Genomic DNA, 19,718 nt, shown 5'->3' with positions numbered 1-19,718 from the left:
TACACCGTGTTCAAAACTTGACTACTTTTTAACCCTTTTACAATGGGTCACTGGTCAAAGGACCATGTTATTACATTTGTTGACTTGCATTCTAAATTTTGTTGAACTATTATTATATGAATTTATGTCTAAATTTGGAATCAAATTGTAGATATAATTTGAACTTTAATATTATATATGAGTTAATTTCTTAATTTAAAAGAATTAAAATAGGTTATTAAAATAACCTATCTAATTATAGATTTTAGTGAGTCACATGGTATGTTGAAGGCTTAGCGAGTCACATGGTATGTTGAAGGCAGCACTGGTTATATCCATAGTTTTGTACAAATTCAGAACTTAAATATCCAATATTGTCAACCTAGGATATAAAATACAAGCCTTGTATTTTTTTTATTCTGCTGAAATTCAGTTTGCACAGTGGTTCCATTGATCTCTTTTCATTTTTAGAAATGGTCCCTTGTATATTCTTACTACAATATATGCCATGTGAATAACCAGTTAATAGCTCAATGTGTTCTAGTGGTTTTCTCAGCCATTTTAATCTATGAAAAGGCTATTATGTTAATTTGATCCAATATTTCAAGGAGGTATGTTGTCTTTAGTCTGCTTGAAGTTTTCTATATTTTTTTAAACTGAAATACATTTTAGTTACTGAGCTTAAAAATTCATAGTGGAATTCTATGGTTTTGGTAAAGTTATTTATGATATACATATACACTGGTGAATAATGAATATAAAACTTAAAATTATTTTGTTTGGTATCTTCCATGTTCAAAATTTTAAGAGGCTTGTCAACCTGTCTGGTAGCAATTGAGTTCAAAAGTCATAGAAGAGATAATTGTTTGCTTTACGTCTTGATTTATTGTTCTATATTTTGAGAAAGATAAGTTTCGTAACCTATTTCTAAATAGTAATAATCTGTATACATATATAACTTAAATGTTATTGTATAATACAAAATACTAGTCCACTAAAACACAGGAGGTATGTTGTCTTTAGTCTGCTTGAAGTTTTCTATATTTTTAGACTGAAATACAGCTTAGTTACTGAGCTTGAAAATTATAATGTATGGATAAAGGAAAAAATGCAGTTACAAAATGCATAAATCAAAAACAAATGCATAAATTTGCACACAGAAAAATCTATACAAATGAATAGAAATGTATAGAGATCCATTTTATTACAAATATTATAGAATACTACAAAAGCCATACTTATGATACTTTGTATAGTATAACATTATAAGCTCATTTTGGCACATGAAAGGGAGCATCACTATTGTACCTTTTATCTTCTATATAATATTAACTTCTTTTAAGACTAACACTAGTGCAATACTTTTAAGTGTTTAATACAAAGAAACTCATCACACATTTTACACTTTGTACAAACTTTAATTTCAGAAAGGTATAATCTGCATCTTTTTCTGTTACCTGTTTCAACATGTGTATGGAAATGCCTGCCAAGAGCAACAAGTTTCAGAGGTGATAAGTCCTGTACAGTTCTAGAGAGTAGTATACTACAAGGACTTGGTCTGCTTTGAAGTAGAGGCTCAACAAGGTCTTGACCAAGTCCATTTTAAAACCATTTTGAATTAATGCAGGCAGAATGGTCTGTTGTATGTACAAAATATAAGCATTTACAACTGTCAAGTCAGAAAGTCAAAACAGTTTTTGTTCCATTTTATTGTCAGTTGAATAGAAGCTAAAATTTGGTCATTTAGGTCCACTCCTACTGCAAAGTTACTGCAGTTAACAATTAACTGAGGTTTTGTGACCTCTTGTCAATATTGTCATAGTACTAGAGTGTATAATCAAAAGTGCATAAATATTTTTTGTCAATTCACTTTACAGCTTTCAAGAGTTCCACATTTAAAAACACTCATGCTTTCCCTCTGTTTTTAGAAACCAGTTGCAATAGGAAATTGTCTTTCCTGCATGTCCCACAAGCATAATTTTCTATTGTCAGTAGTTTGTTAAATAAACAAGGGGGAAGTACAAAAGTTGTCCATGAAAACCTAGTGCTCTAATCTGTTATAATTGTCCATCAGTTCTATCACAACAATATCTGCTAAACCTTCAGCTGGTATTTATTCCCCTTTGCCTGTACAGATTTTAAACTTCGGACACTATTCATTCAGTTTTTGCCAGGACTCAAAACTTCATACTGCACTTGTTTGGTTTTTTTTTGGCAAATGTTGGAGAAAACCAATCTGACATTTTGTGCCAAACATCTATTTGTCTATGGTTAATTCTGTTATGAGAGTAGTGTAAAACAAGTATTTGGTAGATAGTCTCTGACAGATCTGACCTAAAAACGTGTGTCAAAATTAGGGTTAGTTCTAAGAAGAACATTTGTGTTATTGAAATTTAAATTAATATGGATAGCAAAACCACTTCCCTAGAAAAAATGTCATAGACCCAAGGAGTATGGAAAGAAAGATGGGTAGATCAGAAGTTTCTATTAGTTAACATACAAGTGTAATGAAAGTGAAAGAGATGAATAAATCTTGTAAGTATGTGCCTAGATGACACCATCGTACAAAATTCCACACACCTCATATAATTACCACTATTACTGAAACACCTCTGATGTAATTGGATGGGTGTGGCACAGAACCTACAATGTTTACTGGACCAGCTTAACTCTGATTCATATAATAAATGTTTTTTACATGTTCTAATCACAACTCTGCAAAATTTCTTTTGTAAAAGGTGTAGGAAACATAAGCCACTTAGTCTAGTATTGTGTTCTTGGAACAAGGGATATATATAACATTTTACTGCTTTGTACATACATTGTTGCTCTCAAGAGTATTGTATTGATTGTATGTAAATAGTAATAACATGGGTAATGATTTAAGTTTTATTTATGGTGGGTTTCAACATTAGAGGTAGACAGAAAAATAAACACTGAAAACGTGGGATGTTGAAACTTTAAAACTTCACGATTAATAATGAAGAAAAAAGGACACAGCTGCTAATTTTTATTTTCAATTAAAAAAAACTTTGTTTATTATATTTAAGTTGTCTATAGGCTGTAGAATTAAGCAATAAACATAATAACAGATAAACCAAAGTTTTACTAAAAAAAAAAAGATATGTTTACTTAAGTTTTGGAGGTTGTGCAAATGAAATGAGATTTTTTAGGCAAAAATTATATTTTTAATCTTAAAAAGAAAATCGTTTTACCTTGGTACTAATTAAAATTGATATTTTTACAGACAAATTTTTAAAAATACTTCATTAAAAAAACAAATTTTGCATGCACAAAAGACTTCTTCACTAAAAGTCTACCAAATTTTGTGGAGATACACTTAATATATTAATATGTAAACTAATGAGTACAAGTGGTTATGAGATCAGTTACATAGACTGATCCCATGTTGAGAACTCTCTCAATATATGTTTCTAGATGCTCTTACTCATTCCTCATTTGAACCTTTGGCCACATGCTTCTTTTATAATCTCTTTCTCTTAAAACGTATTTCCTTTTTTCTTGATTCTGGTAACCACAGCTCTCATCTTCGTACACTGTGTGCCTCCTGTACTTTGTTTTACACATCTTTTTTTGACTGCTAATTTATTCTTACAACTTTGGTGGCTCAGAAGAGATTGTACCTTTTCTTCCATATTTCTTCCATCAGTGGTTGTACTGAACCTGATTGCCTTTTGTATCCAATTTGGGTGGTCAAATATTACTTGGCATATATGGTTCCATTTTGTAATTCTCACAGTCCTTTATTTTTAACATTGAATCCTTCTTGTTTAAAGGATCTCTCATCTACCATGTTTATCAGATGGATTTATCAACTCATCTGGGTTATCTGTTCCTCCTCTGAATGAAGAAACTTGCAGGTTGTATCACATCTGCTGCTTGACTCACTCTCTAGCCTTGCACTTCCAACAACTTCTTGATCCTCCATACTGGAATTTGAACTCCAATTTTGTCTCTCATTATCTCCACCATCTGGCAGAATCATCTCCTTCAGGATATTACCTTTAATTGGTGCTTTTTTTAATTTCTTATCTGTTTCTATAATTCTCACATTTGCTTTTAAGAACACTCCTGGTGGTTGATGTTGCCTCACAGGATATATTTACTTCCCTAGTCACAAGTCTGTGATAACAGAAAGCATCAAACCCATTTGTGCTGGCAAGATCAGTATGGTGGTGTTTGTAATATTTCATTGTCTATTTCAAATCTTTCATCGACTGTTACGGAAAATGCCTGCAGGGTTCCCTAGCTTGTGCATGCTGGCTTTTCATGCCAGGTATCATGGTAACCCCTTACATTTTTTTTATTAAAAAAATATATATATATCTTTACAGTAAGTCCAGTTGAGTCCAGAAATCAATGTTCCCTCTAATTGTGTTTAACTCTATGTTTGGAATAAATCTTTTCACGTGCACCTAAAGCAGCATGTGGATATTTGCTACCAGTTTTTGTTTTTTGAAGGGGGGTGTTAAGCCCTTGATTTTATTGGATTATTAAGCCACTTTGCAATGCTACCAGTTGATGATTTGGGCTTTAGGCCTATCAACTGCCATGGTCATTGTCCATCAGTGTGTTGAGAATCCTCACCATTATCGAGTATGTGCATTGCTTTAATAATAGCGTGCAACATTTTCATTAGTTGTCATGCAGTCATGTAGCTGAGGGAACACAACCATGCTCCTCTGTGATATTTTCCAAATGTAAATTTCTCCACTCTTGTCTTGTGTGAACCATGAAAAACCTTGGCACTTTTAGTTTGTAGTTGTTGAAGTAGTTGACATGGAGAATTTTTCACACGTTGCATAGACTGTTCTGAGGGGGGCAGAAATGGTAGCAGAATGCAATAGCAAGTAGCAAAGGAGTTTCCATGTAAGTGCAATGCAAGTCTTCCTCATTATATAATATATCAGTTTTCCAATGGTTTGGCCAGGGATGGACTCTGCTCCTATTTCTATTTGTAAGGTGAGTAAATTATGCAACAGAATACATATCAAACTTTGTGGTTTGATCATTGACATTGCTACAGTACATCTCACGTCCAACTGACCTGTTGTGTGCAGGTAGTTGGTTGATCATTTGTTGTCTGTTTTTTGCCTTTCTCCTTTCATACTTCTATTCAAGAAGAGTGTACCCTATATGAGGTGGATGAAGCTTCCAGTAAATGTTTCCCGTTCAATTTTATAATGTCACACTTCATAAGTTTTCCCCTTCAGTCATCTTCTATAAAGGGAGCTCATCTTAACTTTTGCAGCTGCACCAGCTGCTTCATCACATCAATAGAATTCTAGAAACTGTGTGAAGAAAGGTAAGTGTATTGTTTCTGAAGTAATTTTTTTCTTACCTGAAAATGTATTTCTGATGAGTTCTTACTTCTCTGCATATCTTCCCACAACCAGTACACGTTATTCATGCAAAGCTTTAAGAATGAAGTTTAAAAAGTGAAAGTGCTTGTGGAGAACTACTGCCCATGAAGGATGTATTGCTTCTTCTATTGCTAGAGGGCTATTGTTACATGATTACATTATTATCAATTGGTGCAGTTCACATTAAAATGTGGCATGCACAGATTCTCAAAAGCAGATTCACAAGGAAGAGGTAGTGTGTGCAGAGAAGTAAGGAAAATGTTAACTTTACTACCCCGTGTAAAAATGTTTTTAAATATTCCATTACATTCTATACTTTAGTATATGTTATGCAGTAATTTCTAAAATAAATAGAATAAGAAAATGAAATTGTTACACTTTTGTCAGGGTAAAATATTAAAGTTAGTCTATTTTAATTTGATTATAGATGTAGGGCTCTCAATGAGGTGAATGTTTCACCCACGGAGTTTTTCAATTCTTGTTGTATTCATTCTAGTTGTAATTTGATGTATATTTAAATCATAATAAAGAATTTTTGCCCTTTAATTTAGTACTTTTGTCTTTTTCGAACTGGGTTGAGTGTGCTATTGTGAAAACCTGTTAGGGATGAATGATATTGTAAAAGGTTGATAAGACCTGACAGAGATTTAAGCCTATTTTGCATAATTAGTTTGGCAAAACTAAAATCTAACTTGCTGATTAACTGTACATGTAAAACTTTTTAAACAATATGAACCAAGCAAGGTTCATATTGCACATATATAGACCATATATGCACAAAATCAAAATCAGATTTGAAAGAGAAAGTCTTGCATCTGTCAAAACTTAAACATATACTGTGAAACTAGACTAGAGCTCAACTTGCAACATTTATATTTATATATGTGCATTAATAAAAGTAAATGTCCAATAGATTTTTCATAATAGCAGTCTTTTACAATATGTACATGTAGATGGATGACTCTATGTGGAAAGATGGTGATATATATTTAAATGCCTTATTTGTAGGTATGTGGCTATTTTTGTCCATACGTGGAGGATAATGGTACTACTTAGGTCAATGCTGTGTTCATCAATTTGTTTCCTTTTTTCAGACTGGGAATCTGGTTCATTTATCTCAGCAGCAGCTTATTGATTGTAGCTGGTCTAACCAGAACAATGGTTGTGATGGTGGTGAGGACTTCCGTGCTTATGACTATATAATAAAAAGTGGTGGTTTAGCTACAGAGGAAGATTATGGCCCTTATCTTGGTCAGGTAAAAAGGTTTTTTTCTATCAAGTTTTTTTTTGCCCAGTTAGTCACTTATGAGGACTGAATTTAAAACATTACTTGATTTTTTTGTGTATATTTTAACGTTATTGCTGTAACATTTAGAAGGTGCTTCAGTCATTTTAAATATCCTAAGATATATTTGTAATGTCAGATTTTTAATTCATTTTGAAAAACTTTTTATTTACTGTAATCTTTTGCAATTTCCTCTTTACGACTCAGTTTTTCAAGTTATATGATTGAAAAGCATAAAAGTAAAGGTGAGTTTTATTTAATTTAATAAAAGCTATTTATAACTACCTAGTTTTATTTGTTACTCTGGAATTTTGAATGTTTATTTTAACTGCATATCATTTAAAATGTATACTTCACAATAAATAAAACTGTTGTATAATGGAATAAAATTAAGCTTCACCCTCAAAGAAATGCTTGCCAGGAACTACTTATTAAAATATTAATCATTAACCAATAAGCAACAGATTATGAAATGTTTCATAGCTACAATATCACATGTTTGTGCTGTGTTCTCGAATGAAACCTATCACTGTCTATTAAGAATTACGAGGAATTAAAGTTTAACTAGTTTTGCTAAGATACCAGTCAAATTTAGGTTTGTGTGTAATTTTTTTATAATTAGAATATAATCATATCAAGTTTTGTTTGGCTATGAGCTATATTGTTTTTTGACACAAGTTTGTTAGTAACCACTCAAACTACGTATAGAAAATACTTAAGATTGTTTCTAATTTACAGAACAATTGGATAGTACTGAAGCAACAGAAACCATTGTAAACTTTTACTTTAATATTATACAACTCCTTATATTTTGCAATGTAAGAACAATGTATGAACTACAAGTTCTTTGATATATTGTGATTTATCACACTAACTTACTTCTTGGCTATTAATTTTTTTTTATCAGAAAAAAAATTATAAAATAGGACAACATTTATTATTGTGTTGCGTGCTTCACTCTGGACATTCAGAAATAAAAATATTCTGGTTTTGATTGAAATATCGATATTTGCTTAAGTTTATAAAATGAAAGTTATGTGTAAAATGTGTACAGATAAACTTTACACTGAATGTACTGCATCCCTTTCTGTTAACATAGCTTGGATGAAAACGTATACCTACAATCTGTAATCACAGTTATTGTTTGATAGATTTAATTCTGCTTTTATAATTTAATTTCAAAACCAAATGGAAAAATCTCTTAATTTGTCATCAAAGACAAAAAAAAAAGGTTTAGAAGATAAACATTTCATCCAAAAGTTATTTTAAAAACTACATTTTTTTATTGTTTATTTAGGATGGAAAATGTCATGATAGAAATGTAAATAAGACGGTTCAAATAACGGGTTATGTAAATGTCACATCAAAAGATCCTGATCTGGAAGCCTTGAGACTTTCCTTAATCTACAATGGACCAATATCTGTATCTATTGATGCTTCGCATAAAAGTTTTTCTTTCTATTCTAATGGTGTATATTGGGAACCTAAATGTGGTGAGTATTAGATGATAGATATACAGTGTTTAAAAAGGAAACTGATAACTCTTTCTTTAGAATGAAATGCGAGTAAAATGTCTGTTATGAAATATGCTTTCTAATACAGATAGAAATTATCCTTTTTTTTCATTTAAAGTGAATAATCAGAAGTGTATTAAACTACATTCTTCTTTTTAATTACTGTTATTATTATCTTCATTATAAAATCTGACTAATTTAGTTGTGTAATTTTCATTCATTTTAACTCAAAATGCATTAGCTAAAACCAAAGAACAATGTAGCATGCTTTGAACTGTGTGTTGTTGGATTATGAAATCAGAACACTCATTGTGTAAAGTCACAATGCATTTTTTTGTTTGTTTTGAATATTGTGGTCAAAAAGTAGACAGAGTCATTGTACGAAGTTTGTTTTGGACTTTAGATAGTATAGCATGTTATAGCTCAGCTCTTATCTGTACTTGGAAATGAAACATAATACAACTAGCGTGATTTCATTACAAGAAACCCCTGTCATTAAGTATTTTTAAATGTGCTGTTTTGTAATAGCAAAGGATAATATGGCTAAATGCCAAGATTTTAGGATTAAAGGTTGATTTTGTATGGAGAAATACTGTTTTTGAAACCTCTCTCTCTCCTGCATTAAGAGAATGTTGAATGTGTGACAGTATATGATGATGTATTTATGACAAACCTTCTCTTTATAAGAATTGGATAAAACTCTTCCTTTGTCCTGTTTTGTTCCTTTGAATACTCAATTGTTTGTATTTTATGCATGTTTACATGAATGTAATGCACATTATGATTTGTTCTTAATTAAACAGATGCCTTTATGACTTGCTTGTTTAAATATTTTGTTTTCTGGACCTCAACAGGTAATAAGAGTGATGATCTCGACCACTCTGTCCTAGCAGTGGGCTATGGTACATTGAATGGTCAGCCATACTGGCTCATCAAGAACTCCTGGTCTACTTACTGGGGGAACGATGGCTATGTTCTCATGAGTCAACAAGATAACAACTGTGGGGTTGCAACATCACCTACCTTTGTACTGATGTAAAACGTAGGGAAACTTTTCTGATTATTCTAAAAATGTTAAAGAAGAAAAATGTGAAAATTATTGTGGAAGATAACTTTTTTTTTATTAGTTTCATGGTCATGCATTCCATTTAACAATGACCTAACTTGATTTGTATATGATCACTGCTTACACTGTCCTGTGCCACAACAAAGAGACATTTATTTTTGCTACACCAGTCGATGTTTTCCTATAGGTCAAGCCTTTCAATGACCTAATGAATCCATGATACTGATTGTGCATCACATTGCTCAAGTAAACAAAGGAAACCAAAGTGATAAAAAGTACTTAATTGTTTGTATTTAAAAATTCATTTTTTGTTATACAGTGGTGTAATATGGATATTGATAAACTATTGTAGTATCATTAATTAATAATAAATAAAGTGTTGGTAAACTTTGTACTGTTTGATCATTTGCATCTCAGTCGCCAATAATGAGTTTGTTATAATTACCATAATGCACTAAAAGTTTCATGAATTATTTTGATCATCACACATTAATCATGATTTATTACCACTAATAATAAAAAAAAAAAAAACTTCTGACCAGCACACTTCATGATATGCAAATTTCTAACATATGATTTGAATATATTAAGTATTTTTGTCTAAAATAATTTCACTACAAAAGTATTTGTAATCAAATATGTTCTCTGATTACATAGTTCACATCTATTAGTAGTCTAGTGATAAATTCACATCTAAAAAAACAAATCTGATGGTCAATATTTTATTTCTTTTACTGGTAAAATTTCTGTTTCATTTTTGCTAAAAAGGATAATGAAAAATGCTACCAAAGAAACGTTGTATGGTTTAGGGTGTTTATCAACTTCTTTTAACAAATATTTGTCTATTATTATCTAGACATGTGACATTCTTCTAAACCTGTCCTCTCCAGTGATTCAGCTATTAGGTTAATTGCTTATTATGAAAAAAATCTGTTTTTGATCACAATTTTAAAGGTATTATTTTAGTTCATCCTACAGTTTTGTTGCTCCCTAGTGGCACAATATTTGTATGGACATGCACTGTCAGAAATGGATACCTGTAACGAAAAGTGCATATATAGCCCTTTGTGTATTTTCATGCATAACTGCAGAGTTTTGTTACAGAAGGATCTAACAAACAAATGTTTTGTTGGTATTTCCCAAAACTCTCATGTTAAAGCATTTTTTTGACGCGTCTGAATTGTTTTAACAATAATTCAGTTCTTTTCTGTGAATTCCATATGCTCTTGTCCGGTTATAATGTATACAAACATTGGTCATATTTGAGGATTTTAAGATATTTAATTACAGCTTGTTTTTTTAAGCATACAAGAAACTAACACAGTTGCATTGTTCCATTTTTCTACTACATGATTTTATTTTTACTTATGGGACTAGCTAATTGTTTCTTCATAAGCAAATACTTTATTAGCATAAATTTAAACATTTAATTAAAATACAGAACAACGTATCTTAAGTCATCTTCAGGTTCACAAAGAGACTTGTTCTGTACTTTATTTTAAAGTTTTAGTACCTATACCAGCCGTCTTTAGAATACGTTTTTACTTCAAGTGGGTTTCTCGTAGTCATAATTAAGAGTTGTATACTCTTCCAATCACAAATATATTTGAATCTATTACCAATGTGATTTCACTTGGGTACTGCTTAGTGTGGTATTTAACTTGTTAATCATGTCGATTGTGGCCTCTTGGTTAGTGTAATAAGACCATAAATTCTAAAATTAACGACGGACTTTCTTTCCATTAAAACTTTGCGCGAAATTCAAAAAGAAATGAACAAACAAGTTGGCTACGTTTTCTAGGAACTTTGTAAATCGGTAAGGTTACTTCATATCAGTATGCATTATAGCCTAGTGTAGTGTACGAGTTAAAGCAGCAATGGGGGAAGGGGATTCGTAATGCAGAATAAAACACGAGAATGATGATAAATATTTGTGTTTTCTTATAGCAAAGCCAAATCGAGCTGTCAGCTGAGTCCACCGAAGGGAATCGAACCCCTGATTTTAGCGTAAATATTTGTGAACTAATGTTTTGTTTTCAACGTTGATACACTAAAATTATGTTACATAAAATACGTTTGAGATTATTTTAAAATTTATACTAGGTTCGAGAATATTTTTGACAGACACTTTCGTTCATCATTTAGTAAAGGACCTGAAACATGTTGGCGATTATTCATTGGTATGTATATGTTGTATTTATTGTGTGCTCTCCTGGATCCTAATGAATATGATATTGATTACACAAATTTTACACATATTATACATTAGACTATAAAAAAAACTAGTTACCATTTCTACTTTTTTAATTAGATGGAAATGTGACGGATAGTTATATATTTAAATGTGCAGGATAAAAACCTAGAGGTCCAATCAAACAAAATTTACAATAAAGAGGTTTCTGGACTTATTTTTTTTCCTCGAAAGATGTTAACACTAAACACACTTGCGCAGGGTCTCCAAAAGTGTTCTGTTTGAACAGTAGACAAAACCAAAATTAAGAGCAACAAATATTTGTGTTTCTTGGGTTTGAAACTCGTGCCATGCTTTGTTGTAGCCTATAGGGTACTAATTCTTCCCGTTATTTATGGCATGCGTAGGTTTTACTGACATTACGACAGTACCGATTAAAACGTTATTAGTCCCTTATGTGACGCAGTTTTAGTTTCTATCGAGTGATTGAGAGAGAACATGTTGATAAAATCAATCAACATTAACAGTCTGACGTCTTCTAGTATTTAGACGCAGTGCTTGGTTAGCGGTTTCAAATATGATTTCCTTTTCTTTCTTTTTTGATTAGCAGTGTGGATTTCTGGTGAAATATTTCTTTAAACAGCGACTGATAGACAAACATTTTCTAAAATTGGAAGGTTCCTATTCCTTACCCACTATATAGTAAATTAATTTTGATAAGACTAAATCTTTATATTTGTTGGATTCTATTAATCACCTGATAGACTTTAGTGCACATACAAATAAACATAATTTTAATAAAGCGACCAGTCGATGCTGGGTCCACAGAATAATGGGTTGTATGAGTAATGATTGTAATAGTTTTTGCAAGTTCTTTCGTTGAAGAATTTTTAAATGTTTTATTTAAATTTCTTGCTTAAATATGCTTCTGTTGCACACACATAAAAACTTTTGAAATATAGGTTGTTAAGCTATAAATGGTTAATGGGTACGCTACCTAGAAGTAGCATTGTTTAATTAAAGAACCAATAAAACAGATTTCATGGTTTGGTTAGGCGATCACCAAGAAGGTAAGACCTTTCAGCTACAGAATTGAAGCCTTTATGTGTTTAATGAGCAACAATAAAGCATGAAGCAATAGTTAGCGTTTCGGCCTATCAATAAACACTCCAATGTTCGAATTTCATTACGTAAATAATAAATAGCGCTTTGCAGTTTGGTGCCGACGGTACATTGTAAGGATGATCAAATTACACTATTCGGCAATACATTATTAGTACACGAATTGGTGGTGTGTGTGTTATTGACTAGCTGCCTTTTTCCAGAATGCTATTCCGTGATCGTGTTCGTTACTACAAGGCCCGGCATGGCCAGGTGGTTAAGGCACTCGACTCGTAATTTGAGGGTCGTTCGAATCCCTGTCCCACCAAACATGCTCGCCCTTTCAGCCGTAGGGGCGTTATAATGGTGACGGTCAATTCCACTATACGTTGGTAAAAGAGTAGCCCAAATGTTGGCGGTGGGTGGTGATGACTAGCTGCCTTCCCCTTAGTCTTACACTGCTAAATTAGAGACGGGTAGTGCAGATAGTCCTCGTGTAACTTTGCGCGAAATTCAAAACAAACAAACAATCGTTACAACAAAAATAAAAAATAATCGCAATTTGGAGTCTAGGTGCATTATAAAACTTGCTATTTAGTCATTATAGATATATCACTTAGTTTTTGAACATTCAATTTGTAGTATCATTTTTTATTTTGCGAATATTAAAACTGCCGTATTTTCCAACGTCGAAGACTATTTTTTCCGAAAATAAGTCAAAAATTTACCCTGCAACTTCCAGGCCGAAGGTTGTGTTACTTATAGGCCTAAACCTAAATGGCTCGGTATAACCATGTGATTTAGGCAGTCGACTCGTAATTCGATGGTTGCTAGTTCAAATCCCTGTCACACAAAACATGCTAGCCCTTTCAGCCTGCGGGCGTCATAATGTTACAGTCAATCCCACTATTCGTTGATAAAAGAGAAACCCAAGAGTTTGCAGTGAGTGGTGATGACTAGCCGCCTTCCCTCTAGTCTTACACTAATAAATTAGGAACGGCTAGCGCAGATAGCCCTCATGTAGCTTTGTGTGAAATTCAAACATAAGCTTAGAGGAAGCGTTTCGGTACTATACAGTAATACAAGCCCTTCTATATGACCCAGAATGAAAAGTATAAGTCACTTAGTACTAAATAACAAATAAACAAACAAGAACAGGTTACCGTGCATATGGTGCTGTAATACCGACACTCTTTTTAATTCCCAAGGCTTAGAATGACGTTATTACTATTAATAATGCATATATTCCAGTGGTAATATAAGATATACTTTCAAATTATACATACAAAAAACGAGAAGTGAGCAAGAGGACTTGTGTACCGTAAGTCTCTAAACAGTCCACGAAACATCTTGATAAGATTGGTGGAGGTGCTGCGACTTTATTCTTATGTTTGTTTTTGTTCTTTAATTTAACTAATCAAAATAGGGGTTCGTCTTCGACGCCGGGAAATACGGTAATTTGAAAAAGGAAAATTAAGTCTTACATTTATAACAATCATTTGATTTTAAATGCATCTTGGAAAAGTATTAAAATGCATTATATATGCTATAAAAAATCGAAGGCAGTAATTTGAATATAATTCTTTATATTTACATTTTGGAAGGCTCTAGTGAATATGGGGTTGGTCTTGACCCAGCGTCAAAATATTAAATATTAAACTGCAAAATATTAGAAAGTATGTTATTTCATTTATAGCTCATTGACTTAAAGTTTTCCTAACACGCATAGATAAACGTTTTTTGTTTTTTTTTATGTTACTGGGAATCAGTAAATATTAAAGCAACTAGAATGAAAAAAAATTATAAAACGAAAATCAAATATATTCTTTTCGTAATTGTTTTCTAGTCGAATTTTTGATGGGACAAACGTTTGGACATGAATGTTTATTCACTAGCTTTTAAAATATTTTACGAAAAAAAAGAACAAAAATGCAGTAATAAAGGGTTAGTACTTGCAAATTCTTCGACCACTCTCATCATAGTAAAGTATAAAATATTATAGTTCAACTCATAACATTTATTTTAAAGTTTAACCTTCTTGCCTCATACAAGCCAGCTAATCAGATACTGGAGAAATATGACTCTGTGCCAAGGCCAGCTTAACAGACTGATGGGGCGGAAATTATCTGGATTTGTTCTGTTAGTTTGTTTCTTGGGGATCGTTGTTATGATGGCTTTTTTCCACGTGTCAGGGTAATACCCTGTCGCTAATGAAATGTTCATGATGTTTGTGAGGTGTTGTAGTAGGAGAGTGGAACTTTTTTGAGAATAATATTTGGTATTTGGTCATGTCCGGGGAAGTGTTCTTCAAGTTTTGATATTAATCTTTAGTTCGGTTATGGTTATTTTTCTATTGATTGAATTTGAGTATGCTTCTAGTGTCTCTCCGGGAAATCCTGGTGAGAATGAAGCTTGGTTTGCATTTATGTAGTTGTTGACATGGTGTTGGTGTTGTGTGTCGAAATCTACTGAGTTTAAATCGCTAAAAGCGGATTTGTAATAGTCAGCTAATAAGTCAGCTTTCTCTTCGTCCGTCCTTGCGATTTTATTGTTGTGTGTGATGTGTTGTAACATGTGATTTGTGTTTTTGTCTGACGCAATACTCTTGAATTTTTTCCAGAATTCTTTTGGATTTTTCTTGGTTTTTTCTAAGTTCTTGCAGAAGTTATGCCAATTGTTTTCTCTGACTTTTTTAATTTCTTGTTTAATTTTTGTATTTGTTCTATTGATTTCTGTTTTAATGTGTGGATCACGTGTGATGTAGTGTATTCGTCGTAATTGTCTGCGTTTGATTATTAGTGCGTGAATTTCTGGTGTTAGAGTCCATTGAATAAGTGATTGTTTTCTTTTTGATTTAGGAATTGTGTTTCTTGTGGCTTTCTTTATGGCTTCTGTAATTTGATCAACATATTTGTCTAGTTCTGTTTTGTTGTTTACATGTTCGATTGGGTGGGGTAGGTATGAGTCCAGAGAGGCATTAAAGGTGAGCCAGTCTGTTTCAGTGTAGGTGTATGCGGAAGGAGTCACGTACGCCACAGCCGGGTGGCGTGGATGAATCATACATGACATGGGGAAGTGGTCACTGGTGATTTCATCATGCACTTTAAAGTTAGATATTCTATTAACCATGTCCTTGGGAGCGATGATGAAATCGAGTACATCATATGAGCCGTTAGCGGCTGAGAAGTGTGTAGGTGTATTGTCATTAATTAAGTGCATTTTATTGCTAGAAATAAAATTTTTTATGCAGGATCCTCTGCGTGTGTCTCTGTTACCCCCTTAATTCTGTGTGCGGTGAATTAAAGTCTCCAATAATAATTGGTTTGGGTTTACGATTAACACATTTTTGAAGGAAGTTAATGTCGATATTTTTGGTTGGTGAGCAATATATGGCTAGAATCGGAATAGTTAGCTGGTTGTTAAAGTGTATATTACAAAAATGGTCTCATTAATGTCAGATTTAAATGAATCTTCTATCGAGATTAGATGCGATATTTTTGTACTAAAGTAAGTTATTATACCTCTGTTGTTTTCTGAGTGAGGTATGTTGTGTGAGATGAATCCGGGGATTGTGGTATTTTGTTTCTCTGTGCAAAGTGTTTCTGAAATGATGATTATGTTGGCGTTTATATGTTTGTTTATGTTGTATATTTCTATCCTTTTGTCTTTAAGATTTCCTTGGCAGTTGATGTGTAAGATTTTAATGTGTTGTATCATTGTGTTGTTTTATTTCCCTCGCGTGAATTTTGAGTGAAAGATGGTGTGGTTTCAGGTGAGGGAGGTTAAAATAGTGACTTGCAAGGCTGCAAACAGCCTTGAGTGACTCGTGCCTCGATTCGAATGAGGGGAGATCACTCAATTCTATCAGCATTGCTAGCAAGTTTGTGGTGAAATCTGTTGGGTTAAATGCTTGTGTTGTTTTTGGGCGTGTTACGTCCGCGTAAGTACGTGTTGGTTGAGGTTGAGCGTGTTTGATTTGCGAGTCGGTTGGAGTTGGTAGTAAAGGTTGTTTGGTGTTGTTTTGGTAGCCGTGGGTTTGATTATTGATGTTCGTGGTTTTGAAAAGGAATCTGTTACGTATTTGGGTGTATTTGGGGCAGCCTTTGTAACTGGCTGCGTGGGGGCCCTGATCACTGAGCTAATCAGATACTGGAGAAATATGACTCTGTGCGTTGGTCCACGTGTTAGCATAACATTTAGCCTTAATTATTTACTAAAGTAAGACGCCTGTTGACAGAGGGAAATCCAGTCGTGTATGTGGAAAACAGTGTCGTGTTGGTGTTTTTTAACTGAAAGTAGTTTTAAGTTTAAAGTGTCTTGTTATCTGACACTGCAAAAATGAGATAGCAATTTCGGATTACGAGTCGAACGCTTTAACACGCTTAGCCATGCCGGGCCAAGTCAATTGTAACACAATAATGAGGAGACAAACATGCTATGTATTTCCATTCAGTATAATTTTGATTTTTGATTATACAATAGAGTATAATCCACAAATAGTCAATTGCATGTGAAAATTTACAGGAAACAACTACGTAATAATAATTATTAATATTTCCTTTTCAACGACAATTTACATGTTCTTATAATTTTTTAACTGTCTAAGTAAACTTGATAGTCCCAAATCTCCTTGAGACTAAATTTTAAAAACATCCAAGATATAAAAATTATTTCTTGCCTTGGAAGTACCAAAATATGTGAAGATAATATATAAAGAAATTACTTTTATCATGAAATAAAATTTTTGATCTTGGACTTGCATTTAAAAAGTGACTTTCTTTGTTATATATTTTGATAAAATAATGGAAATGAGATTACAATTTCTTTGTGTTATTTTTTGATTAGAACAACTATTTACATTTACTTTTAGTAATGTCTTTTGGACGGAAAGATAGGTGAGGCCAGGATATTTTCCAAACAACTGTCTGCAGAAGACAGGAAAAACTTTCTTCTCTCTTCATTTGCTGTTATATAAATATTTTCCTGGATATGTGTTCCTGTTTTTGTTAACCAGCTAGATAATTTTACACACTTGCGAAATAAAAAATGTATGCCAACAAACATACTGACTTTCGAGTGTTATGTCTTCAACATCCAAATCACAACCTGTCTATTTGGAATATATATTTATTTAACTATATTATGTTTTGAAAAACATTACTTGGTTTATCCGCAAACAAAACTCTTGAAATGCGTTTTTAATGTCCTATTCATTTGATATATTTTGCATGCTTTATTTTAACTTATCAAACTTTATTACCTTTCCAAAAATGAAAGCTTCTTTATTTTGGAATGAGTTATGTATTATCATGGCGTCACTTTGCTAATTTATAACAAAGGTTAATACATTAACAGTACATACGTATAAGTGGGGCCTGGCATGGCCTAGCGCGTTAAGGCGTGCGCTTCGTAATCTGAGGGTCGCGGGTTCGCGCCCGAGTCGCGCTAAACATGCTCGCCCTCCCAGCCGTGGTGGCGTTATAATGTGACGGTCAATCCCACTTTTCGTTGGTAAAAGAGTAGCCCGAGAGTTGGCGGTGGGTGGTGATGAAAAGAGTAGCCCGAGAGTTGGCGGTGGGTGGTGATGACTAGCTGCCTTCCCTCTAGTCTTACACTGCTAAATTAGGGACGGCTAGCACAGATAGCCCTCGAATAGCTTAGAGCGAAATTCCAAAAACAAACGTATAAGTGTGCTTTTATCTATAATTACTGCGAATACAGCATTTTCGTTGTATTTTTATATTTATGTCATATCAATATGTACATTTCCAGGAAATGTATCGTTTTTTTTTCAAGTTTCATGTAATATATCTGATGTCTCTAAGAAATTCCAAGATATTCACATGTACTGTGGATGCTTGAGCTTTCAACGTACTTCCCCAATTCGGGCGTTGATAGAATTATACTGAGAGGCAACTACGTGTGATGTACTTTAACCAAAAAAAAAAAACAAAACAAAAAAACACCTCCCCCCCACACACACAAAATATTTTAACCAATTAGATCTTCCCGAATCAACGCGGAAGGTTGCCAGAAATTATATTTAACGGAAAGGCTTCTATATTTTGTTGCCAGGCGGTACTTATCTATTTTCTGTAAATCATTTGATTTTAGTTCAGTTTCTTAAGTTATCTGGTAGGTTAAATGTTGTGAGTTCAATCGATATCATTCCGAAATGGAAAGTCGAATATTACTGTTTACGCTGACAGTCATTTTCTTGTGTATACGGATAGAAGCAGCGTGAGTCTTTAAATTTTATAATCAAATATTAAAAATACAGTGTTATACCGTAAATTATGAATTTTTATACTAATTTGGTATTGTATTAAGATTTAAATACATTAAGCCTTACTTGGTTGTACGCCGTAAATCTATAATTTGTGAACCTTCGAAGCTTAGTTTATTATTTTAACCCAATGTATATTAAATAGTACTTTTACTTCGTTCCATTGGTTTAAAAAATGAGCATGTATTTAATGATATTCTTCGAAATCTTAGTTTGTGTTTGCGTTATTTATATCTTCTGTACTTTTTAATTTCATTTCTTTCGGTTCTTAAATTTTCTTCTATGTAAGTTTAATGTACACAAGAGTATTTTGAAGCATATATTAATTTGACTAATCACAAAAAATTACTCAACTGTTATAATTTTTTATTGGGTTAGAATCATGACTGTTTATTTAAAGCACTTTTTACTCCATAATCCACTACCACTTTTCAATAATCTTTTCATTAACTAGTTATTACATTTATTCATGACCTGTTGTCTTCATTAGCAGGATATTAATTTTTAAGTTTATAATTAATTACGATTAACATTTTCTGTCTAAAATATTAGTTTTGAACAAATGAATGTGGCAGAATAAAATGAAATGTTACCATTTTTTGGTTTAACAGTATTACAAATATTTGCTTTTAAAGTTCTTAACAAATATTTCAAAATTCGTTATCAAAATCCTTTAGCATGGTAAAGCAAACATGTTTTGAAGTCATTCACTTATATTTTGGACTCATAATAACTTTATATATAAAATTCTTTAATATATTTCAACAACAACAAACTTGAAGATCAACTAAGAAAGTCGAAACGTTGTTCTGTACTTTATTTTAATTAAAATGTTAATACCCTTACTAGCTGTCTTGAAAATATAAACAACAAAAGACATTAAGTTCAGGTTCCATTCCATACACCATGGTC

General features: G+C 32.5%; 2 protein-coding genes across 2 annotated transcripts in view; both read left to right on the top strand.

Annotated features, from left to right (window-relative positions):
* LOC143255726 (digestive cysteine proteinase 2-like) overlaps positions 1-9,618 on the top strand; it is a 49,524-nt gene extending 39,906 nt beyond the window's left edge. The window contains exons 8-10 of the mRNA XM_076511861.1: positions 6,458-6,619; positions 7,946-8,141; positions 9,017-9,618. Of these exons, the coding sequence (XP_076367976.1) occupies positions 6,458-6,619; positions 7,946-8,141; positions 9,017-9,201 (543 nt within the window). The 3' untranslated portion in view covers positions 9,202-9,618. The remainder of the gene's footprint in view (positions 1-6,457; positions 6,620-7,945; positions 8,142-9,016) is intronic.
* Positions 9,619-18,303: 8,685 nt separating this feature from the next.
* Positions 18,304-19,718, top strand: part of LOC143255725 (venom factor-like) — a 117,016-nt gene continuing 115,601 nt past the window's right edge. Inside the window, 1 exon segment of the mRNA XM_076511860.1 lies at positions 18,304-18,760. Within this exon segment, the coding sequence (XP_076367975.1) occupies positions 18,696-18,760 (65 nt within the window). The 5' untranslated portion in view covers positions 18,304-18,695.

Source organism: Tachypleus tridentatus, chromosome 7 (assembly GCF_004210375.1).
Source record: "Tachypleus tridentatus isolate NWPU-2018 chromosome 7, ASM421037v1, whole genome shotgun sequence".
NCBI lineage: Eukaryota > Metazoa > Arthropoda > Merostomata > Xiphosura > Limulidae > Tachypleus > Tachypleus tridentatus.
This window is presented reverse-complemented; position numbering and strand designations above follow the sequence as displayed.